The sequence below is a fragment of the Protomyctophum parallelum genome, assembly GCF_964188405.1.
Source record: "Protomyctophum parallelum genome assembly, chromosome: 2".
NCBI lineage: Eukaryota > Metazoa > Chordata > Actinopteri > Myctophiformes > Myctophidae > Protomyctophum > Protomyctophum parallelum.
This window is the reverse complement of record NC_139699.1, coordinates 61,051,726-61,076,970: the sequence shown is the minus strand read 5'-3', so window position 1 is coordinate 61,076,970 and position 25,245 is coordinate 61,051,726. Positions and strand designations below refer to the sequence as shown.

The 25,245-nt window shown below is 42.4% G+C and overlaps 2 protein-coding genes across 4 annotated transcripts in view; both read left to right on the top strand.

The window, feature by feature from the left end:
- nfatc3a (nuclear factor of activated T cells 3a) overlaps window positions 1-10,056 on the top strand; it is a 147,645-nt gene extending 137,589 nt beyond the window's left edge. For all 3 annotated transcript variants that reach the window (XM_083760200.1, XM_083760201.1, XM_083760202.1), the window contains exon 11: window positions 9,013-10,056. In XM_083760200.1, the coding sequence (XP_083616326.1) occupies window positions 9,013-9,095 (83 nt within the window). In that variant the 3' untranslated portion in view covers window positions 9,096-10,056. The remainder of the gene's footprint in view (window positions 1-9,012) is intronic.
- Window positions 10,057-15,501: 5,445 nt separating this feature from the next.
- LOC310853289 (leukotriene B4 receptor 1-like) lies at window positions 15,502-17,025 on the top strand. Its single transcript, XM_083757569.1, has 2 exons — window positions 15,502-16,588; window positions 16,840-17,025. Exons 1-2 carry the CDS (start codon window positions 15,528-15,530, stop codon window positions 16,886-16,888), a joined length of 1,110 nt encoding a protein of 369 aa, XP_083613695.1. The 5' UTR covers window positions 15,502-15,527; the 3' UTR covers window positions 16,889-17,025.
- The last annotated feature ends 8,220 nt before the right edge of the window (window positions 17,026-25,245 follow it).

Here is a 25,245-nt window from a genome sequence, read left to right as displayed (position 1 = left end):
GAGTAAATCAGAGTACTCCAACATGCACTAGTCCACTACCACTATTGAGTACAACATTTTACTGTGAGAGGCGCAGTTTCCTCTGTATATTCACTTAGAGGAAAGTGTAAAAAGGTTCAATAAAACAAACAAAGCACTATGTTAGGTATTTATTTAGTCCCCTTGCTGTTCAGTCTTGTGAAAATACAGTCCTTGCTAAAGTCTTCGGTGAACCACTGTGGGTGGGACGCTTCGACACCGAAATTAAGTATTGATTTCTGGGTAAGCGACACAAAGTTCAACATGTTGTGACATTTCACTTCCTGTGCCTATTCTGACGCAACTAGGGAGACCCACTCTCAGTCATCCTCATAGAGGATTTCCTGTCCCGCTGAACTATAAATAGCTGATCTACAAGCTCACAGCACAGTGAGCTTGTAGATCAGCTATATTCGGCGAGTGACACAGACATGAGACAACACTATACTACAAGCAGGCACACGCTGAATCATCACTTCTGTCTTGGAGCGGTTACCAGTAAACGTGAGAAACCGGTATCGACAAACGAAATTTGGTCAGAGGTTGAGCTGTCGACTCAAACCGCTCTTTCACTTCTGGATCGTTTTCTTCAGTTCAGTCTTGAATTAAACGTACGTCATGCCACGTAAATCTGTTGACTGACTGGTGGTTTATTATGCTGTGTTATCATCCTCTCTTTGAAATGATCAGAGCCAAATATAAAACCCCTAGGCTATTATAGTATTGTCTGATTCCAATTGTTTTTCACTTAACTGGTCATAAATCAGTCTGCACATAATATCCCAGACAGTTCAGCTTGTCTTGTATAGTTACTTCAGTGATTAGTGTGATTTGTTAGAAGGTGAACGATGAAAGAGGATTCAATCAACCGTCTTGAGTGAAACAACAGATGATGTGCATCTGAGAACTATCATAACCTAGATCTGATTTTGTGGACATTCGGCGAAACCTTATAAGCTGTGTGCATGCATGCATGCGTGCGTGCGTGCTTTTTGTGTTACTACGCGCGTACGCGCACATGTATTCAGACCAGATGACCCTTGGGGTTATCTACCGTATGCGCTTGTCTTTTTGTGAGTCGGTCTGTCGGGAGAATCGCATGGAAATTCACTGCAAAAATAAACACAGTATTTGAATTAATTAATATATTTATTTGTGAATACCCTAGAATATTCCTATCTAAATGTATACCTAAAACACAAGAGCACAGCTGCATAGTGAATCTCCCCAGTGCACAGGAGACTGACAAATGAAGAGAACAAAATGAAGATCATCATGCCTCTCTGGCCCCTTTTCCACCGATTGGGAACCGCTTCAGTTCAGAACCACTTTTTAGTCCATTCTGACCTGAGATCAGATTCATACGAGGTTTCCGCCGGACACACACTGGTCTGATGAACCCATTCTGACCTGAGATCAGATTCTAAAAATCGTCAGTCGTTCTTCGATTTTTCAAAAAATAGCAGATCTACAAGCTCGTATCGCGCCACTCGGTGGCGCGATATGAGCTTGTAGATCTGCTATTTTTCAATAGCTAAAGCATAACATGATGCCAACACCAAAATGGGTGCCCGGTCAGAATGGGTTTAGTCCATGAGCCAAATGAGCCTCCAAAGTTTGAACGTTAACTATGAATTGAGTACCTATATTAAATTGTTTATAGGATCAATATAAGTAAATTAATATATACGATAACACTTCCACAGGAGTAGCTTTTTCATATTTTATCACCCCCATTTTGTAATTCTCACCTACAGTAGGCCTATATAGGTGATAGGTGAATAGGTAAAAAAAAAATAGTTTGTTTGTTTTTTCTAATCAAAATAAATATCAACTTACAGCACCTTTTTCAATGTGGCCCCGCGGCCTCGTTCTGACATGACTTATACTGAACGGTCACAGGTACAGATGTGGAGCGGAAAAGTGAAGCAATGTGATGTTTTTTTTTCTTCAGATGTCTGCCGGCTGCCGCCCACTCAGTGTTGGCTTGTAGCTGGCAACAGAGACACATCTGAGAGGGTACAAATGGACCATGTTGTACCCTCTCAGAGTTACAAATGGATCAATGAACACTGAGGATTTCACTGTGCAGATGTATGTCGTTCTGTTTGAACCATTTTGTTCACACTTTGGTGGTGTGTGACAGTCCGGTCGCCTTCAGTCCTGTGGTGGAAAGTAAATAAGTACATTTACTCAATAGTACTTGAGTACACTTTTATTTTAGTTGAGTATTTCCATCACTTTATATACTTGTATTCGACTACATCTACAATACTGTCTTCACTACACTGGTATATTATGTTTCCATATTGTGATAGAACAAGGAGATTTATGCTGTGTGTGTGTGTGTGTGTGTGTGTGTGTGTGTGTGTGTGTGTGTGTGTGTGTGTGTGTGTGTGTGTGTGTGTGTGTGTGTGTGTGTGTGTGTGTGTGTGTGTGTGTGTGTGTGTGTGTGTGTGTGTGTGTGTCTCAGAGGAAGAGTCCTCCCACGCTAACAGGATGATGTGAGTGACGGTGGCTCTAGGTCTCATGTGTCACATCACACACACACAAATAAACACCACAATGCGCGCGCGCACACACACACACACACTGTGCAAAATTGTACCCACTCACACCATACACGCCACCACGGAGATAAACTTTTACTAAGAACACCACTCACCTATCGCTGATTGCCCTGATCTCTTATTGAATGCTCCTAAATATGACATTATTATCGGCTTAAATATGATTGACTTAAAGGGATTGTGACATTAAAAAAAAAGGTTTTGGAATTGTTCTTATTTTTTTTTAGGTTTTCTAATCTCAATTGCACCCAAAAAACATGAACTTTTAACATTCAGTCGATTTTCTGTGATCTGGGGTTTTCTGGCTCAAACAGGTGCTCTGATTTGCCAGCAGTAAGTGATGTAAGACCCTGCAAATCCCATATATGTCAATGGGATTTGCCAGCAGATGTCACTGTTTTCACTGTGTTGCCTGTTTTCATTGTAGCTCAAAAGGCTTCCAAACCCCAAAGAAAGTTTCAGACCACAGAAAATCCACTGAATGTTCAAAGTTCAGGTTTTTTGTGTGTAATTGAGGTCATAAAACCTAAAAGAAATAAGAAAAAGAAATGAAAATTAATGTTATAAAACCTTTAAAACCGCCACAAGTGACATTTTTTGGGGTTACTTAAAACGTGTCTTGTTAAATCACAGTATGTTCTAATGGTAACCGTTGCTATGTAGTGTTTGTCCCCCCCCCCCCGTCTCTCCAGCTCTATAGTAACCACAGATACCTTTTCAGTTGAGATCTTATAGTGTTCCAGTTTCAAATTCGTCTGCTCATTTACTTGTTTCGCTTCAATTTCACTTGTTTATTCTGTGTGTGCTCTTGATTTTTTTTTAAAGTGGTGCAACCACTCCAAGGAACAGCAATGTCCGTGTTCACCTATGTGTTGGTTGTGACGTTAACCCAATTCTGACCGAGCTCCCATTTTGGTGTCGGCATCGTGTCGTGCTTTAGCTATTTAAAAATAGCAGATCTACAAGCTCATATCGCGCCACCGAGTGGCGCGATACGAGCTTGTAGGTCTGCTATTTTTGAAAAATCGAAAGAACGACTGACATTTTTAGAATCTGATCTCAGGTCAGAATGGGTTAATCAGACCAGTGTGTGTCCAGTGGAAACCTCGTATGAATCTGATCTCAGGTCAGAATGGGTTAATCAGCACCAGTATGAGTACCAGTAGGGGCGCTGTTTTGCCAGAAACAGAGAGAGAGAGAGACAGTGCTGCACTGTTGCCTGCTAATGAGAGAAAGAGAGAGAGAGAGAAAGAGAGAGATGGGGGATGGTGGGGAGAGAGAGGGGAGTTGCACCACTCGGTTCACACAGGTGTGATTGTTTTTTCTAAAGACTGAACAAACATTCTATAACAGCACATTTAAATATTCCATAATTATTTGGACAGATAACAACTTCTTAATCCCTATTTTAATACTTGGCTAAAGCTAAAATAGCTCAAATCCACGGCTCACAACGCATTGCAATGCTATACACGTCTAATAGTTTTTTTTTGAGAATTGGTGTGAAACTAATTGAAATGTTCCCCTGAAATGACATGCCCAAAATATGGGCACCGAGTTGAAAGTGGTTACTGTAAATATGTCTTCATTTGAAATATGGTCTTGTTTTAACCCATTCTGAACGGGAACCCATTTTGGTGTTGGCATCATGTCGTGCTTTAGCTATTGAAAAATAGCAGATCTACAAGCTCATAGCGCACCACCGAGTGGCGCGCTACGAGCTTGTAGGTCTGCTATTTTTTGAAAAATCGAAGAGCGACTGACATTTTTTAGAATCTGATCTCAGGTCAGAATGGGTTCATCGGACCAGTGTGTGTCCGGCGGAAACCTCGTATGAATCTGATCTCAGGTCAGAATGGGTTAAAGGCTGTTGGCAAAAACCACTGAGGAATGAGGTCTTGTTTTGTTTCCAGGATGCAATACGTTAATTAATTCACTTGGTATGTTTTCATTATCATTTCAAGAGGGGTTGTTTTCATTGTGGATTGATTTATATGTCCTAGTAATGTGGGTATAGATCATTAATAATCAGCCTCAATTATCCTTTCATATCATTTTAATTAATACTCAACGTCTCTCCACATCAAACGCTAACACAGATAGGCGTTCATCATCCGTTTCATTCAGTACAGTAGGGAGTTTTTCGGTGGTGAAAGAAGCACTCAAATGTATTAGTTAAGTAAAAGTATCAATACCACAATTAAAGTTAAAGGCCTGTATTCAGAATTGTACTTGAGTAAAAATGACAAAAGTGTTGGCTTCAAAACGCGTTTGCTAGTCAAATTGTTACTTGAGTAAATGTACTTAGTTACCGTAGTTACCGTATTGAACCATCTTTGTTCATCAGATATTGACTTTGGAGTATTGAGTGAATCTGTAGCCTGGGGGAATGTGTGATGATGTGACAGAACACATGCTGCACAAGTGGTCAGTATAGCCTGGTTTAGAACTGATGGGGCCAGCAGTGGCTCAGGAGTCAGGAGGTAGAGCTGGGGCCGCTTGCGGGAACCGGAAGGTTCCCTGGTTCGATCCCCCTGGATTTAGTGTCAAAGTGTCCCCCAAAAAAAAACTGAGCCCTCAACGGCTCCCCATGAGCAGGTTGGTGTATTATTGCATTGTTTCCTCCACCGTCGTCAGAGTGTGAATGTAACGCACATTGTAATATAGATGCTTTTATAGACGGCACCGTTTACTGTTTGCATGCTGGAAATAGCAGATCTGTAATCTCACAGCACGTAGTGATAAATATGGAGAGAGGAATCCATTGGAGAGTTTGTTGTTCTGTCGGTCACGTACGGACACGTCTGTCTGTCTGTGTGACAGGCCCCCCGGCAGCCCACCCAGCACCACACTCATTTGTAAAGCCGGCTTCCTGTCCTCTGTTTTGGATTGATTGATTGAATACTTTATTTAAACAGTTTGCAGGAGAAAAAAAAGCACAGGAAAAGTACAGTTCAATACAAGGGTCTGCTATGAGGATTCATAACCGAAAAAGAAAGTCAATGGCTTGTTTCCATTGGTTCTCCTTCGTATTCGATTAATCTGAACATTGAATACAAATTACAGTATTATGCAAAAACATCATCATATGAAAACGTTTAGAAATCAAAAGAGTAAAGGGGGGTTTCTGGGGCCAGTTTGGAATTGCAGCCACCTGTATGCTTTGAGCGAACAAATAACACAATATTTCAGTCTACTGGAACATATTTTAGCACCGTTTCCACAAATACCAGACAAATGAAAGTCTCTCTCTCTCTCTCTCTCTCTCTCTCTCTCTCTGCAAATAAATGCCGTACTTTTGTTATACAAGACAAAGTATCGAAAATAGACAATTTAACAAGCTCACAATGTGCCGCAACATCGCGTTGTGAGCTCTATTTTTATTTTGGAAAGTGGTTCTGTGGCTTTTCTAAATATTTAAGCAGGCTATTCTGACTAAATAATGACTGCATATAGAATCCAGTGGAACACGTATATTTATTTATTTTATTTCATTTCCTGACAAAGTAACCGTTTTGGACATACAAGGTTTCCACCAGACAACGACGGTGTGTGTATATATATATATACTGTGTACCGTGGGGAGCATGACATTTGAAGTTAATTTAATATATATGGCTGTATTTTTACTGGCTCCCCCCCCCCCACCGCGTGGAGCTCTTGAGTCACAGTGCGGGCCCAGTGGTGTCAACAGAAAATGGCCTTCCCAAACAATCAGGCCTCTGTTGGAGGTTGTGTCCGTTCGTTTGGCTCAAAGCGGACGTGAGCGCCCCGGCTAGCACTCCCTTATTTATCCCATTTTAGGCGGGGGACCCCTTTTTGGTGTTAGCATTACGTTATGCTTTAGCTATTTAAAAAACAGCAGACCTACAAGCTCGTAAGCGCGCCACCGAGTGGCGCGCTTACGAGCTTGTAGGTCTGCTGTTTTTTGAAAAGTCGAAGAACGACTGACATAGAAACATGGCTTTTTCAGAAAACTTGTCATTTTCAAACAGACATTTTTTTTTTAGAATCTGATCTCGGGTCCGAATGGGTTATTTAATAGCGGGGCTCCAACGGGCGCTGGCAGAGTAATTTGCACAATCACTGTGAGCCCCAATGGCTCTCCGTCCGGACCTGACGATACAGTATGTGCCTTTTTGAGAGGCGCTACTAGCCCCTCCAACGTCTGGCTTTCAGACATGAAAACCAGACGTTTTCCCCCCCCAAAAAAAAGAAATAGAAAAACAGGCCACCACTCGTCGTGACGTCATGTACGGGCAGTCACAGTGGGTGCCCCTCACTTCACACAAGTGAGATTTTTGAGGGCCTCCTAGCTCCTATATACAGTATACGAATACTGGATGACTCGCCCCGGTGCTTGCCCGTTTTTCCTCCCGGAATTTTCCCCAGTGAGGGGGATAACTTTGTAATATGCTCTTGGCTGTTTGTATTCTTTTTGGAAAAATATAAAAAGATACTCCTGTGGAAAGGCTATATTATTTGACTTATATTGAACCTATAAACAATTTAGTATTATTTTAGTATATGTAAGGTTTTGCCCCCTCAAATGGTCACCTCGTCAGATAATCCCCACATATCCTACAACAACTTCTGTGAACAGACTTCACTGTAGTAGCTTTTCATAAATTATATTTGTACTTAGGCTGTTCTGCTGTCGTGAAAGTTTATAGTTAAGAGAAATTCAAAGTCCAGCCGTCTGCTGTCCAGCCTCTCCCACCCCTCACTGGGGAAAATTCTGGGAGGAAAACAGAAACGGGGCGAGTAGTCTTGTTACCCCTCACTTCACACAAGTGAGATTTTTGAGGGCCTCCTCAGCTTTTGACCCCACACGTCTCATTATTTGCCATTGACAATGAAAGGAGCATAATGGAGCATGGGCTGGGCAGGGGGGCCAGTCCAGAGCCCGGGCAGAGGTATTTTGTGGGCGGTTCTGGACAACCGTGTGTCCGACCGACTCGACACCGGGCACTGCACTCCCTTGCGGGGGTGTGGAACGCGTGTGTCGAATTTGACGTCGTTGGGGGGTGCGAACGGTTCTCGAGTTACGTGGATTACAGCCGTACACACGTACAGAGTCACGGTACATTTATAGATTAGATGAATTAGTTTTATACACACTCACATACCTCCATAACATGCACCGGGAAATGTACTATCCCGCCTTAAAGCTCCAATCAGTGCGTAATCAAGTAAATAAGTAAATGTACGTACTATACAGTACTCTTAGTTACTAGTTAGTTACATTTGTATTCATAATAATTAATCCAACTATTACCGGTAATCAAGAATTTTACTTATTTTTTTACAATGTGGTACTGTTACTTTTACTTTGGAGTTCTTCCCTTCCACCACTGGCTCTGATGAAGTCATGGACAGCTTGAGATGCTTGGCCATCCGTGGAGGACCAGGTTCAATAGGAGTCAGTGTGTTGTGGTAATTTAATTGGTACAAAAAAAACAAGTATAATTTATAATTCCCCCGGACACGAAGGTCAGGAATTACGCACGCAGTCTAAACTAAATGGTTTCTCTCTTCTGGTGTGTGTGGATGGTGAATAAGCAGATGTCATGTCAAAAACGGTGACTTTGTGACCTTTGCATGCTGCCAGTTGGTGTCTCCTTTAACTTGCGGTCTGCCCCAGAGAAGCATGGCAGTTTGAACATTCTGCCCAGAGAGAGTGATACACCACCGCCCTCTGCTGGCAGGACGTTTGTCCACAAACACTCTTGTAATTCAAGCAAACGTCTCTTACAAACCACTCTATACTGTACTTCGTTGTATGATAAATTGCGAAAATGGACCATCTGCAAGCTCACAATATCGTGAGCTTGTGTTTTTTTAGTTTTTTAGTTTTCTGTTGTTTTTACATTATAAATTGTCCGCCTATAAAATATAGGATTTTCAGGTTGGAAGTGGTTAAAGTAGACAGGTCTAATAAGAACATGACTTCCATGTGCATTGTGCAATAGACTGTTTTCATGGCAGCCACATAGAGGGTATGTGCATGCAGAAAGTGACTGGCAAAGTGAGTTTACTTCGTTTAACATTGTTTAATGCAATCAGATAGGACTTTCCTGTTTGGATGTATGGGCTCAGTTAGGCTTAGCTGTTGAAAAATAGCAGATCTACAAGCTCATATCGCGCCACCGAGTGGCGCGATACGAGCTTGTAGGTCTGCTATTTTTGAAAAATCGAAGAACGACTGACATTTTTTTAGAATCTGATCTCAGGTCAGAATGGGTTAATCAGAACCAGTGTGTGTCCAGTGGAAAACCTCGTATGAATCTGATCTCAGGTCAGAATGGGTTAAGGTTTCTTTATTATTACACTTTCAACCTGGGCATTCTAAAATCAGAAGAAGAAAAAAAAAAAAAAAAAAACATCCTTTTTACTACAATTGTTTTGTGTGTTTCTTTCACAGTGAACGAGATCATCGGCAGAGACATGTCCCAGTCGCCCGCCACGCACCACGGCCCTCTGCAGGCCGCACACAGCCAGTCGTAGCCCCGCCCCGCCCCGCCCCGCCCCGCCCTGGGACGCACTCCGCTGGGACTGTCCCACACCCTCTCCTCTCCTGCTGATCCGATCCGCCCTCCACACTGGTCCTGCTCCTGTGCCGTATAGCCGTGGTCCGGGACAAGACACCGCGGTGAGGGACAACAGGACGAGCAAGAAGACGGCACGGACCGAGAATGAACTCTGCGATCTGCCAGAGTAACGGATACACCGACAGACAGACACTCCTACTTGTGGAGGACTTCATCTAAGAGCTAACATCCACGTTACAATACAAAGCAGTCACTCGATTGGGGGGGGGGGAAAGAAACTATCAGTAGAATAGAATGCATCTACAACAGCCTTGGTTCTCAAAGTGGGGTCCCCCGGGGACTGCCTGGCTGATTCTATAGGCTGAACAGAGGGCATGAATACAGAGGGAGACGGAGCTGGAATGTGACATCTACGATAAAATGATGAAATATAGGAAACTGCCATGCATAGCATTCGCACATCGAAATTATATATTTTTATATTTTCTGATTTTTCTTTTTCCTTCTAAATTGCTGATGAAATTATGAAATCATAGGAAACTGCCACACGGCATTCGCCCGTCGAAATTGAAATTGTATTTTTATTTTTATTTTATTTCTTACGTTTTAGATCACGGTTCACTTAGCACAGCGATGACACTGTTTCAGTGTCGACGGGAGATGCAGGACCGTGAGTAAACGTGTTCGAACGTCACACATTTCCCCCACATCGGAATCCTCTAAGTTCAGTGTTTCTCAACCTCTTTCATTTCAAGCATCCGTTTTAACCCATTCTGACCTGAGATCAGATTCATACCAGGTTTCCACTGGACAACACACTGGTCTGATTAACCCATTCTGACCTGAGATCAGATTAAAAAAATGTCAGTCGTAATTCGATTTTTCAAAAATAGCAGACCTACAAGCTCATATCGCGCCACTCGGTGGCGCGATATGAGCTTGTAGATCTGCTATTTTTCAATAGATAAAGCATAACGTGATGCTGACACCAAAATGGGTGCCCGTTCAGAATGGGTTCATCTCTGGGACCCCAATCTACACTGTAGAATCCTCAGTGTTAGTTTAACTCTCGAGTGTCTAAATAGAACCAAATGGACCCTTAAAGATGGAGTGCCACAATTGTTGTATTGTTCCAGTTTTTCACGCGTCTATGAGGTGACAGTACTTCATTAGACACCCTGGAGTCGTTTTGATGTGCAATGGTGTATTAACTTTGTATTTTAGGGTTTCTTCCTGGAGGCTGAACCCTTGACAGTCAAACGGGCCAATGAAATAAACAGTAATATAGTGACATCACATTATCAGCCCCTCCCCTAACCCCTCCCCCTTTATCATACAACTACAGCTGTGGGTGCGGCTTCAGTTCAGGTGGATCACCACCCATCACCACCCACCAGGCAAACCAGGCATACTTAATGAACTGGTGGGCGTGCCCACATAAAAAACAACATTTTAACAAATAGTGTACACTTTTTTTGAAGAAATTATACCTCCTTATATAACAATAAGAACTGAAAGAAAATCATGGCACTCCATCTTTAAGTTTCTGCCCCTTAATGGCGAATTTATGCTTTGAGTGTCAAGTGTTGACTGACATCTCTCAACAACACGTGTCTCAAAACATTATTTTATAGGCAGGTCATTTTGTCTACGACTCGCTACCACAAAACGCAAACGAGGAAGTGGATGTATAGCCTCGTGCATCTCCCCAACGAATCAGAACGCGACACTTTGTGCAGACGTCTGCAAACCTTTCATCTTTTCAAAGGTATGCGACCACCGTCGGGCAGAGGTCCTCGCGCATGTCACTTTTGAATACTCAAAGAATAAAGTGATTGGCCTTGAGGGTCCATTTAGACTTGGTTCCCCCGGGCCGGACCCTATACGTCGAGAACCAGCGCTCTGGCGCCGTACTGTGGCATCAGGTTCAAATCCTCTAGTGTAAAAGTCTCAGGTGTTTCCGGGACCCGGCGTGGAGTAGTGAGAGGTCCTTTGAGGTGCTGGATGGGATCTGTAATATGCAAACATTCCACAACGTCTACAGACCTTCCAGCCCTGTAGATATCTGTAAATGAACCCTTATAATATCCTCTCCTGGCTGCAACCCTACCTTATTTCCCTTATTACCCTTTTGACTTCTTCAGGGTTGAACAAAAATGCCTTATTAATTAACAGGAACAGTTATAGCAGCTTTGAATGGTAGTGAAAGCTTTTTGCTCTTGTGGTTGTTTTGCACAGCTTTTTATTGTACTTTTTTTCTGCAGCTGAAAGTGATGTGGAATATATTTTTGAGGAAATATGTATTTTTTACGACTCGGGTCGGTTTGGATATGATTTCAAGGAACCCTGCGTTTGTTTGTTTTATTTGTTTGTTTGTTGGTTGGTTGGTTGTTGTTTTTGCAGCTCAGGACCTAATGCTGCCCAGGCAGTCCAAGTGGGTTTTGGTTGTTTATTCGAGTTTGGGTTGGAAGTCGTTGCTTGAATGATCCATAGAGACAGACCTGTGTGAACTGTCATGCATTAACCACTTATTTTATACTTAAGTCGGTGTCCTGGTAAAAATAATAATAATAATCTTCAAACTATATATATATATATATATATATATATATAAAAAAATTGGGCATGTCATTATAGGTGAACTGTTTCAATTAATTAATTATTATTCTTTTTTTTTCCCCCATTAAAAACGTGTTTATAATGACATGACCAAAATAGCGGCGCTCGGTTGAAATCTTTAAGGTTTAAGTTTTAGGGGGTTTTTTGAGGAGAAGTCTCCCAGGGACCCCTGCGTGCCTTCCACTCTTGTCACAGCCACACTGTACGGCTGTATACAGTAGCAATAAACGGACCTGAACAATCACTGGAGGAGCACAGACAGAGAGGCTGACCTTGAATGCTGGAATACTGTCCTTCTGCTTGTATAACGGCTGAGCACGTTAAATGGTTCACCTGCTTTAACACATTCTGACCTGAGATCAGATTCATACGAGGTTTCCGCCGGACACACACTGGTCTGATGAACCCATTCTGACCTGAGATCAGATTCTAAAAATGTCAGTCGTTCTTCGATTTTTCAAAAAATAGCAGACCTACAAGCTCGTATCGCGCCACTCGGTGGCGCGATATGAGCTTGTAGATCTGCTATTTTTCAATAGCTAAAGCATAACATGATGCTGACACCAAAATGGGTGCCCGTTCAGAATGGATTAAATGGTTCACCTGCTTTAACACAACTTTTCTTTTTATACGGCGATACTCTCGCATCTTTGTTTTCGTCCCCTGACTTTTTTTTTTTTTGTTCTTGTTTTTCAGAATTCAAAACCTAAACAAATTCTGCTATGCATTCAAACTCCTGCCTGATGCCTTTTAAAAAGAGAACATTTGAACTGAGAAAGAAAGACCTAGCTGCCTGTGTATAGGAGTAGAGTTCAGTTAGCATAACACCCATGGGAGAGTTGTAGCACTCCCATGTAAAACCCTGTATACTTCGTTGACCGAAGGGGTCACCCAGGGGTCTGTACTTGGTCCCCTCATGACTTTCCCTCTATACCAAATCATCTGTACAAGCTTGTGGATTGGCTATTCATGCCGAATGTTTGCCCATTTTTGCCGAATGTCCAACATATTATGACACGCCCATGATAGGAACGCTATAGCGTTCGTGAAATTGACAGGTTGTTTTAAACAGGCTGTGTGAGTTGTGTCGGTGTTCGTACCAAATATGGTGTACAAACGATCATTGTTCAAACTTTTTCTCCAGTTATATAAAAAACAATATGTCATTTAGCCTATGCAATATGTGACACTGAGACAAAGCATACCAATTTTGGACTGTTTGTAATTTGTCTCGTCAAAAGAATTGTTTGTTTTAAAAAAAAAAAAAAGGAGAAAAGAAACTGCTTCCAAATAGTGAGACAATGATGTCACTATTTGACTATAGACTATTAGGAATGCCTTAAGCCTGTTTGATTATGATGTGTTGTTGTTTTTTTTTCCTTTATTTTTTTCTTTTCAGGAATAACTCTATTGTCGCTTTTGTTTGTTTGTGTGTGTGTGTGGGGGGGGGGGGGGGGGGGCTGTTGTTTGAAAGACTTCAGGAGATGGGAAAACAACAACAAATGTTTCTTTTGTTCTTTGTCTTTTTCGATGTAAAACCAGCATTCACAGCAAAGCGTTCGCTGCTGTCTCCTCTCCTGTCACAACCAAAGAGAGAGCGATGACGTTCCCATTTCAACATGACAACACAGACTGTAAGAACTCTATTTTTGATACTTTTGTTTGAAATAGATGTCATTCCTAAAAAAAATATATATACATATAAAAAAACAAAAAACAATATTGGGCCGGGGACATTATATCTATAAATATATATAAAAAATGTTTTGTAAAATAAAAAGGTAAATACAGATTTAGCTGATGTTTACCAAGCCTTGTATTGTCAGTTCTTGTACATTTTGTATTTTAAAACATTTTGTAATTTTTAAGACTGCAGTGCTTTTTTTTCTTTCTTTTTTTTTGAGGGGGGGGAGTTGTATGTATGTATTGTTCAGTTATTTCAAACCAGTTAAGGCTCATACATAGTCTGGATTTTCGGTGGTTATAGGGTTTTCGGTGGTGAGGTGACCACCGAACTACAACATGACGTCACGAGCCGCGGTGAAGAGCAAACCACCGCCACCGCTCCAGTCCTTCTCTCTGTTTTTACTCACCACCGCTCAACGTTATTTCAGCTCCGGTGGTCACCTCACCACCGAAAATCCAGACTATGAATAGGCCTTTAGAATGACTCACAGAGGGAACGAACCAGTTGTTGCTTTGGGAGTCATGTAACATGATTTATTTCCACGTCAAAACAAGCTACGTAGAAGCAGTGGTTCATTTGGAGTTTGAAGCATGTCCGACTGCCAGTGGCGGAAACACCGCTTGTATACAGGGGGTTCCATACACCTGGGGTTCTCAACCTGTGGGCCAGGGCGATATTGCAAGTTGGCCCCCGACTAATTGACGAAACACGATTTTACTCATGTTCAACTTTGAAAAATGAGTTTTCATTGTGATATCGATATATATATATGAACTTCATATTCTATTGATCCAAGCCAGAAGACAAATAAACACACACACCACGGCCCACCCATCTGCTGGGTGAGGCCTGGCCCAGAAAAGGTTGAGAACCGCTGTCATAGACCATGAACAGAACATTGGTGGGTATAGCCCTGACCTGGCACCTGATGCCTGGTTTATACTTAAGTTAATTGTGCATTGTGCCGTGCACCGAAAATAGATGTGCTATTTGTGACGTGCGATGCATGAAACTAAGTATGAATGGGGCCCAAGGACAATGCATGACTGCTGCTTAGAGGTACAATAGAAGTGATAATTCACTTCAACATGGAGTTCTTTGACAGGGCAGATAGTGTGGTCCACTATAGGGTTACTTCATTAGAATTATTTTACCATGCTGTACGTACACTATAAACTGGTTGTAAACATTGCCGGATGCGTGCGCAACTGCACATCCAATCCATCCAGGTTCAACCACATTTAGCCGGTTACAGGAATGTAGTCACCCCATTTCAATCAACGTATAGATTTTGCATTGTCTGTAATTTCTTTGTTGACTCAATAATAAAATGTTATTTCAGACTTGGACCCGTTTGTCTTTCATTTGTATTATTATATTACGTGACATTATTTCATATTCTCTGGTGGGAAACTCCCAGGGTGTCGGAGCTTTTTGAAACAAATAGCACCAATCTTTTACAGACACTTTGGGACAAAATGGCAGCATTTCTTCTCAAAAAGTCTCAGATGTAAAATGTGTATAAAGGCAGCAAGCTTTGTTTACATGTGCAGTAGGTCTAGAGGTCTACTTGATATGGACGTCCTTAGGGCACTCTGCCCAAAACGAGCTCGTCCCTGAGTTAAATCCAGTGACCTCGGAATGGTCGCCACCAGGTAACCTCAGAAAAAGCTATGCCTATAAACTGTAAACCTAACATTATCACTAAATGTATAACCTCAGGAAATATGGGACGAGTCTTCCGGTTTAGCGAACAAACGCATTGTGCTGGAGAACACCAACGCCAGTGACCAGACCTCGGCTTAAGAAAGTGACACACTTCTTGTTCACCGTCTCTCGTGACACAATTGGGTCAGATGCATGAATCACCTCTCGGCGCCTGCAGACGTGCCTTGTGAGAGATGTCTTTCCTGTTCACTCTACACTTAAAGGGAAGTGGAAGCTTGCTTGTGTAGCACTTTTCGTCCCCCCTTCGCCGTCTGTGGTGTGGACACACACACACACACCATCATCATCTGCTTACTCACTGCACACCACGGCATGAACGTCTCAAACTTTCGCCCATCCCTGCAGAGAGCAGACATGGCCCCCGAGGCCTTTGTCGGTGGGACGGTGACGACCTGTGTGATCCTGGGCCTGTCCTTCCTGCTGGGGGCTCCGGGGAACCTGTTGGTGATCTGGACCATCCTGAGGCACGTCAAGCAGCGTTCCCACACCGTGGTGCTCATCCTGCATCTGGCCGTCGCTGACCTGCTGGTGCTCATCACCCTGCCTCTGTGGATCTACTCTCTGGCTCGCTCCTGGGTCTTCGGGGAGGCCTCCTGCAAGGCCATGGTGTACGTCATGTACGTCTGCATGTACAGCAGCGTGTTCCTCATGACGCTCATGAGCGTGGAGCGTTTCGTGGCCGTGCGAGACCCTTTCGCCTCCGCCGGCTGGAGGCAGAAGAAAGCCCTGAACAAAGTGCTCTCGGCCCTTTGGGCGGCGGCGTTCGTCTTCAGCGTGCCCGTCATCCCGACCCAAGTGCTCGACGGAGAACCCGGTCGCGGGGATGAGCTCCACTGTCTGTTCCGGGAGTACGCCTCGGACAGCCAGGAGATGGTCTGCGTGCTGCTGGAGACGCTGGTGGGCTACGTGATCCCCCTCTCCATCCTGGTGGTCTGCTACAGCTGCCTGTGCAGCCGCATCGCCCAGATGACCTTCAAGTCAAAGCGCAAGTCCACCGTCCTGATCGCCACCATGGTGGTCGTGTTCGCCGTGTGCTGGACCCCTCACCACGTGGGGAACGTGCTGTCGATCGTCTGCCTGGCCACGAAGGGCTCCCACCCGGACGCGGCGGACGTCCTGGAGGGTGCCAGGGACACCATGGCCTTCATCACCGGAGCCATGGTCTTCATCAGCAGCACCGTCAACCCCATTCTCTACGTGTTTGCGGCGCGCTCGTTCCGGAGCTCCCTGCGAGACACGGGCATCCAGAAGCTCTTCCACCACATCTCCAGCACCTCTCCGGGCGAAGGCAACAAGGAGTCCCTGTCCTTTGTGTCCAAGAGGCAGAGCAATCAGAGCCACAGCTCTCAGTGCTTATCGGAGCCCTGCATGGAGCAGATGGACGTCCTTGTGAACATGTGTGAAAAAGCTCCGTCGTAACATTATCCCATTCTGACCTGAGATCAGATTCATACGAGGTTTCCACTGGACACACACTGGTCTGATTAACCCATTCTGACCTGAGATCAGATTCTAAAAATGTCAGTCGTTCTGAGATTATTCAAAAATAGCAGACCTACAAGCTCGTATCGCGCCACTCGGTGGCGCGATATGAGCTTGTAGATCTGCTATTTTTCAATAGCTAAAGCATGACATGATGCTGACACCAAAATGGGTGCCCGGTCAGAATGGGTTATAAAATGTGCTGTGGCGCCATGTGTCACCGCCGGCGATAAGTGTGTGTGTCTGTCTGTACACACATGTAGATTTCTGTATATTTGTTTTATCATAGAACTTTACTGTAAATTAAGATTTTCAGACGACTCGTGTTAAAATGCACATAAATATGTGAGATGTTATACCATGTGCCAAAAGTATTAACCACACCCTATATATGTAAAATATGACCCAAAATATAGACTTCAGGGTTAATGTGATAAGATAGCAAAATTGATGTGTTTTACTTTGTAAGCTATTGATCTCAACATAAACATATTTTTTTGGATATTTGTCTTTAAAATATGTATTTATATAAATATTACTGATACAAATTATATCATATTTGATAGATTTATTTTAGAATCTATTAATACAATAAACCATATCCTAAATATCATTATATTTGGTATAATAAATATCTCTGTATATAATGTACAGATAGCCTACTATAGTTATTCTTTAATTTCACTGAGTTTTTTTTTAAATAATTGCTGTTAATACTGTATTCATGGTAAGTCTTGAGTAATTAAATGTGTTACAATTCATTCAAAATCAGAACATATTATTGTGAAGCAACACCACCCCGACCAAAACACTATGACAAGGTTAGTGTGTATTGCAGAGTTTCATCTGCTTGTTTTATGGCTCAACCTTCTGTTCTGACCCTCTAATAACCAGTAATAATTCCCTAAGGGCGAGGTCACGTGCACGCATGCGCCTGGATGACGGCAGACTGCTGGGCGAGGTCACGTGCACGCATGCGCCCGGGGGTCAGATCAACATAATATGGAATGAATTATGTATACTAGCCATATACGGAGCGTGTCTTGAGTGTACAGGGTCAGATCAACATAATGGAATGTCCGAACAGGTCCGCTCCATATATGGAGATCTAAGGGTGGCAGTGGGGGCAGTGTCTTGAGTGTACAGGGTTTGATAACGGCCCAGGTAGGGCCGGGCCTTAATTTTCGGGCTGTGAGAGCTCTAATTTTCATAGTAGACTGTGACCTATGGTCACAATTACAGTAATACAATGCTTGGTCCATCACGGACATTTGCAGTCTTCCTGCGTGTGTGTGCGTGTGTGTGTGTGTGTGTGTGTGTGTGTGTGTGTGTGTGTGTGTGTGTGTGTGTGTGTGTGTGTGTGTGTGTGTGTGCGTGCGTGCGTGCGTGCGTGCGTGCGTGTGTGTGTGTGTTATTCCACTGAAAACCTCTGCCTCAGCCAGAAGCTCTTTCCACTTCCACTTATTTGGATATTGCAAAATAGTATTGCTTGGGGGAGAACATAAAAAAGCGGAATTATGCCTTATACCCTTTAAATTGTCACTTACTGTAATGATATTTATTTAAATTGTCACCCACTGTAATGATATTTATTTTTCAGTAACTCTCCCCGTCTCTCCTCCAGCACTTTAGATAGAAAATAAATGTTCCGGTGGGTTGCCAATTTAATCAGTGGGTCCCTCTATAGTCTAGGGAGTATTTTAGCTTCAAATGTGTGTCAATTTTGTCTGCTCATTTCTTTATGTCACAATTGTACTTGTTTATTCTGTATCCTGTGCGAGTTCTCTGATAAGTTATTCCGGGCCTGGGCCATGGCTCAGCAGTCCAGGCACCTTGGCTGGTAATCCAGTCTGGCAGTGTGCCGCGGGTTCGACTCCCGATCCCGACAGCCTTTACTGCATGTCTTCCCCCCCATCTCTCTCCCCATTTCCTGTCAGCCATAAAAAAAATAAAGCCAAAAGCCACAAAAAAATAAAGAAATATTTATTTTCGAACTAAAAAATGCATTTTCTGTTTGGGATGGGGAGACTCTTATTACTGAACAAACATTATTATGATCACATAGACTTTAACACAACCATTAGGCCTACTTAAACTTAAACATTAGGCTATGTGTCACAACAAGTGCCATGGGTAAAAACTAAAATGTGTTTTTTTTTCTTCTTTTTTTTTTTAACGACATGCATTCATTCATTTGCCACCATGAACAGGTTGTACTAGCTTAAGACCAGTAGGTGGCAGTGACAGTACTGTATTACTGTATGCACTGACTGCAATTTACGATAGTGGCATTCTATGACAATAATATGCTTTCATGTTTTATTTGGTTGCTAAATTTACAGCAGTGGCCTTATTGTTGAGCAAGGTTTTAGCCCGATCAGAACCAAATTGACTTCATTATCATATTAAAGTAAAATATTTCAAAAGGGTAATTTACATATAAATGGATTGTATATCATTTTAAATGCGGTTCTTGTATTATTATTTTTTGTTTTAGGCCTACTGAGAATAAGGTTAGAAATACGTTTAGGGTTATAGGCATAGTTTTACTGGGGTTAAGTTTAGGAATAAGGTTAGGTTTAGGTATAGTTTTACTGAGGTTAAGGTTAGGAATGAGGTTAGGGTTAGGCATAGTTTTACTGAGGTTAAGTTTAGGAATAAGGTTAGGTTTAGGTATAGTTTTACTGAGGTTAGGTTAGGAATAAGGTTAGGGTTATAGGCATAGTTTTACTGGGGTTAAGTTTAGGAATAAGGTTAGGGTTAGGCATAGTTTTACTGAGGTTAAGTTTAGGAATAAGGTTAGGGTTAGGCATAGTTTTACTGAGGTTAAGTTTAGGAATAAGGTTAGGGTTAGGTATAGTTTTACTGAGGTTAAGGTTAGGAATAAGGTTAGGGTTATAGGCATAGTTTTACTGAGGTTAAGTTTAGGAATAAGGTTAGGGTTAGGCATAGTTTTACTGAGGTTAAGTTTAGGAATAAGGTTATATTTACGTCTTTACGAATACCTTTACTGAGGTTAAGGTTAGGAGGACTACGGTTAGGTTTGACTGTTTAAGCATAATTTACTTAGGTTACTTTATGAATACCATGCTGAGCAGTTCGGTCAGCTGTACGCCCAGGGCGAGTTGTTTGGTATTCGCTCAGCCGCGCTCAAAAAAACCTTTGACCTTTTATAAAGACCAGACCTGTGCCCAGCGGACACCGGCCTAATTGGAAACGATGCAAGTTGGGAACAATGAAAATGGGGAATACATAGGCTACCCCATGCAGTATACCTGACCTGTAATATCCATTACGTAAGGGATAGTGTCTGGCTAGGTGGTCATTGCTGGGAGATAATTCACCGACAGGGTTCACGTCGGTGGTTATTCAATCACCCTGACGGTGAATTGAAAAGTGGACTGATAAGTAATCAAATTGCAGGTGTGGGGACCAGACATTATCCCGCGTATTACATGGCTACATAATACACAAATTAATAAATGTACTATGTTAGTTAATGTATTAATGTTCGGCTCAGGCAGAGGATGGAAATTACACAAGTGTGGGAACTTATGCTCATTAGGTCCACTGGCAGAGCCTGTAACTTAGATGCATATTATGTAGACAGTGCCCTGGCATCCTATAGCCTAGTATTTACATTTTCAATGTACAGATTATTGATATTCTAGGAGGCCTTTGATATGTTTCACCAGTTTCAATTGAAACGGGACTCCAACCACAGGGGGGCCTCTGACTGACCGTCAGGTGTCAGTCAACCCCCCGCCACCCTTGGCCCTCTCTCTCTCTCGTTCACTCGCTGCCTTACTCTCTCCCACGATATTAAGTTACACATATTTCCTGTTAATAACCTGGGAGAAATGTGCGACATTTGGAGGTAAAGAGGAGACACTTTATTGTGAAGGGTATGACAGGATGCAGGAGATGGTGTTGTTGCTGTGTAATTGTCGAGAGTAATGGCTGTGCGCGATATTGAACAGTCAAAACTATTTGTATCAATGTGCCTGTATCAACAGAATAATTATGTCATATGGCGGCCTCACATTTGGTCTTGAAACGGGCCTCCAGATTCCTAATGATGATAGGTTCTTGGTGTATCAATAAATAGGTCCTCATTAGGTCCACTGGCAGAGCCTGACCAGAGCCTTTTGTGGCGGTATCCGACTGACTCAAGGCCGGGTCTGGTGGTGTGGAACGCATATGTCGAATTTGAAGTCGGTGGGGTGAACGGTTCTCGGGTGGATTACAGATGTACATGCACGTACAACGTATCATACGTATGTATACATACACGTACGTACGTACAGAGACGTGGCGTATTTCTTGTAAGATCGAGGTACTTTTGTGGCCTATATGAGCTAAAAACGGCCATAGACATCATGGCAAATGTGATGAGGTCAGCACATTTTGGGCACATTTGGGCAAGTGGCTATATGGCTGCTTTTACTTTGTGCAAAACTAATGCTTGGAATGGATTCAGAATCATGAAAAACCCTAGTTTGACATGTCTCATGCTACTTAAAGCAAAAGGAAAATTTGACATTTTTGCCAGCCATAGGATGTTAATGGTAGGGTGACAAGAAACCCCTAGAAAAAAGATTGCCCAATCCTAACAGCCGGTCAGCAAGTGGATTCATGAATGTATGTATATAGACAACATTTTAGGCCAATAAAAAAGACTATACCAAATTTCCCGCTTTTAACAAAAGAAGCCTGTCGGCTGCCGGACTACTACTTACCTTGTGTTGTCCTTGCTTACTGTAAGAGCGTCTGCTGCCTAAATTAAAACTAAACTAAAGTAAACTGTTAAAAAACACTAATTTACTTTACTTTACCCTCCCAGATTTTCACATAGAAATGGGATTCTCCTATTTTCACTGTACACTGAATATCTTTGCCAAAAATAGCCGATCTACAAGCTGAGCTTGTATAGATACTATACTTTCTCTGAATGTTCACCCCAGAATAGGGGAAATTGACATTGATTAATCAGAATTCACTAATTTGCTAAATTGCTAGACCATCACGTTTAAAATGATCTTTTGCATGCAGTAGTGTATACGCACGTACAGTAGGCTACAGTACATGCCAGTTGGTTCACACATTCACACATGCTGATCTCATACTGTACCAAGAGATTCACAATGACTTGTACCAACATGAGCCATTTGAATAAGCACAGCTTATCCATAAACTCCATAGTTGTGTGTTTGTCATCTGCCTGCACCCTATGAGCAGGTGTGAATAATCACCGAATCACTATCTTCGACAGCCCATTACCGGTATTTGCCTATAAAGCTTGGCACTGTTCCAACTTTCCAACCACAGCTGGGTCATTAACTTAAGTAAGCAACCACAGTTGATATATAAGTTAGATTTGAAGCAGGACAAGACGAGTATGAGCACATTTACATTTACAGAAGTGTAGACATTTTATGGTTGATGGCCTGGGGGAGTCACACACACACACACACACACACACACCCTTCACCTCACATGCACGGCTCTGTCTGGCAGCTTAACCAAACACGGGGTGGGGTTCTCAGTCTCTCAGATGCTATCATGCTACTGTTGTAAAACTCTGCTGGGTCTACCAGTGGGAGGGGAATCCCGATCATAGACTGTAACGGTAGCCACGCCCCTCAGAACATGCGCGACTTTATGGTCATTTTTTAAAATAAATGGGACCATAATTTTCCAAAAAGAATATTATGACATTAGAAATGAGACTTTAAACTAGTGACTGGAAGCAGAAAGTATTCATGACCATGTTTATTAAGGTAATACAGTCTAGGTGAAGTTGGGCCCAAATACATGGACTTCTATGGGGCTATGGGTTTTTCTGGGTCCAGTGACAGCGCCACAACAGGCCATTATATGAACTTTCAGGAGTTTCAGGCTTCACAAAATATCTGTCTGACTGCTGGGTCTACCTTTGTAACGTTTTGCTGGGTGGTACCATTAACCGCTTAAGCCCCTCATGCCCTTGAACCTGAGGGGGCACGTGATGTGCTCCTTAGATTTTGTTGGGGTAATAACATATGGTATTTTATTCAAACAATATCGGTAAAATATTGCTGTATGAATCTTATGGTAGTGCCTTTTTTTTGCAAAATATTAATAAAATATAAAATAAATAAAGATTAACCCTTATGACCCTTATGAACACACACACACACACACATGCGCATGCACGCTCACACGCACACACACCTCTCTGACCACAGCATGCACGCACGCACGCGCACGCACACACACACACACACACACACACACACACACACACACACACACACACACACACACACACACACACACACACACACACACACACACACACACACACACACACACACACACACACACACGCATGCACATTTACATTAAATGCTTGAAAGCTCCTTGATATCAAGTTTAAGTTGTATATTTGCCACTATGTTTCCCAGGACTGGAAGGGAGATTAAAGTGAACCAAAGACAGAATAAGTCAGAGAATCAAGAGTCAAGAATCGTATGTCTGTGATCGAGAGCAGATTGCAGTGAGGGATGAATGGGTGTGACATTAAATAATGCAATGGAGAACAACATGAGTGGCTGTGAGACATCATGTCTCCTCTGATTGAGGAAGCAACAACAGCAGCAGAGTATCCGAGTCCTTCTATCGTATGTCCAGCTCTGCTTATTATAGAATATTGAGTAATCTTGCATATATAGACTATTAGTATACCTGAGCATGAAGTAGCCACCAAGTATAGGCTACTGCTCAAATATTCTTTAGGCCACTCTATTTTCTCGAAAACAGATGTATCGATGGAAGTTATGACTCACTTAACAGCAGATACATTGATCTATACTGTAACTGTTGACAACTGCATTATTATTCTTGTGTATGCACCTCCGTAATGATTACATATTTGATTTGTTTCAGGTCAAATAGTTGGAGGTCTCTCTTATTACTTTCTTCTGTATAGGGAGACTGTTCCAGTGACGGGAGGCTCTATCAGAGAAGACACTACATCTGGTTGGTACTTCACAGTCCCCTCTGGTAGTTGCCCTGGTTTTTCTGGCACCACTGTCCCTTTGACCTATGAATTTGTTTCAGTGGTGGAGGTGAAGGTGCAATTTAAAATCTTGTGTGCATGTGCATGTGCGTGTGTGTGCGTGCGTGCGTGCGTGCGTGCGTGCGTGCATGTGACTGTCATGCATTAATCATAGTTCAAAAATCTATTACATTGGACAATGGACATATGCACTTCATGAATAAACACTGTGTAGAACTAGAAAGCAAGTATAGGCTACTTTGTTGCATTCAGATCAAGTATTTTGCATGCAATGCCATAAAACTCTATTTTGGTTGGATTTTTAGCGTTGTGTGCATTACAGGCCAACTTTAGTTTTTTTCAACCAAGGTTCATGTTTTAGGTAGTTATTAGAGAAAGTAAAAGATGAGTGTTGTTTTTTTTTCTTTTTCTTCTTTCTTTCGTTTTAGGGATTTTAGCGGGGGGCATTCAAACATGGGGCTAAATATGTATTTTCTTACAAATTATTACGGCGATTTTTTTTATTTTTATTATTTACTATAGTCCTACTAGACCCCCGGAAATTACATCTGGCCACAGAAGATCACAGGATCTACTGAATGTGAAGGAGGCGGCCTACTGGAGGGAAGCCTCACTGTGTGTCATAGGCTCAATATGTCAGTAATCAGTTGGACATCACTGTAGCCTAACACTACAGCACTACTATACTACTACAGCACAAAAGGAGAAATGCTCAGAGTAACAAAACAGGGCATTATTCTGGGAAGCAGGCCAGAAACAGAGACTAGTGTAAATTAAATTCCAACAGGCTAGTAGGGACCTGTGGTGGAAACGGTTCTGGTGCAAATTCTTCATCTGAATTGGTTACAGTAGGCATAGCCTATTGGTGATCCCTAATAATAATAATAATAATAACTTGAAAACGTGTAGGCCTAGGCCTACGAATTTTCACACATTTACAGTAGTAGGCCAAAGGTTTATATACGTCTATGGTAACGGTTTGATTTGTCAAAGTCTATTGTGCTGGCCTGAGTTATGGCATGAGATCATATCTACAGTTCAAAGCGATTTATGTGGGATGAAGAGACGTTTTAACTTGTAATTAATTAACATCAACACACACACAACGTATTGAACGTAACACAAAACTATATAATAATATAGTATCGTATGATTAGTATCATAGCCTATAACAAAATGTAGTCACAAAGTTACTAATGAAACATGTTTACCATACAACATTATATTGTTTTCAAAACTAAGCTCTTATCTTGAGCCAGGCTATCTTGCAAAAAAAGAATAGATCTACAAGCTATCAACGCGTCGCTTCGCGGCGAGTTGATAGCTTTTAGATCTGTTCTTTTTTGGCACTACCCTATAGGACCTGCGCACTTCCGCCTTCGAGACGCCTGGCCAATGAGATTAACGTGTACAAGCTTGTGTCCCGCCCTCACCTTTACAAAGCAGCCAATGGGGCGGCTCCGTTGGGACAGGGCTCACATTAGAGGCAGAGCCACACAGGTAACGCAGAAAAAACACACACACACACAC

Bases quoted from the DNA above. Each gene is read 5' to 3' on its own strand.
- LOC310853289 (XM_083757569.1), top strand. From the start codon at position 15,528: ATGGCCCCCGAGGCCTTTGTCGGTGGGACGGTGACGACCTGTGTGATC. The intron at 16,589-16,839 runs GTAACATTATCC...GTGCCCGGTCAG, and splicing joins ATGTGTGAAAAAGCTCCGTC to AATGGGTTATAAAATGTGCT.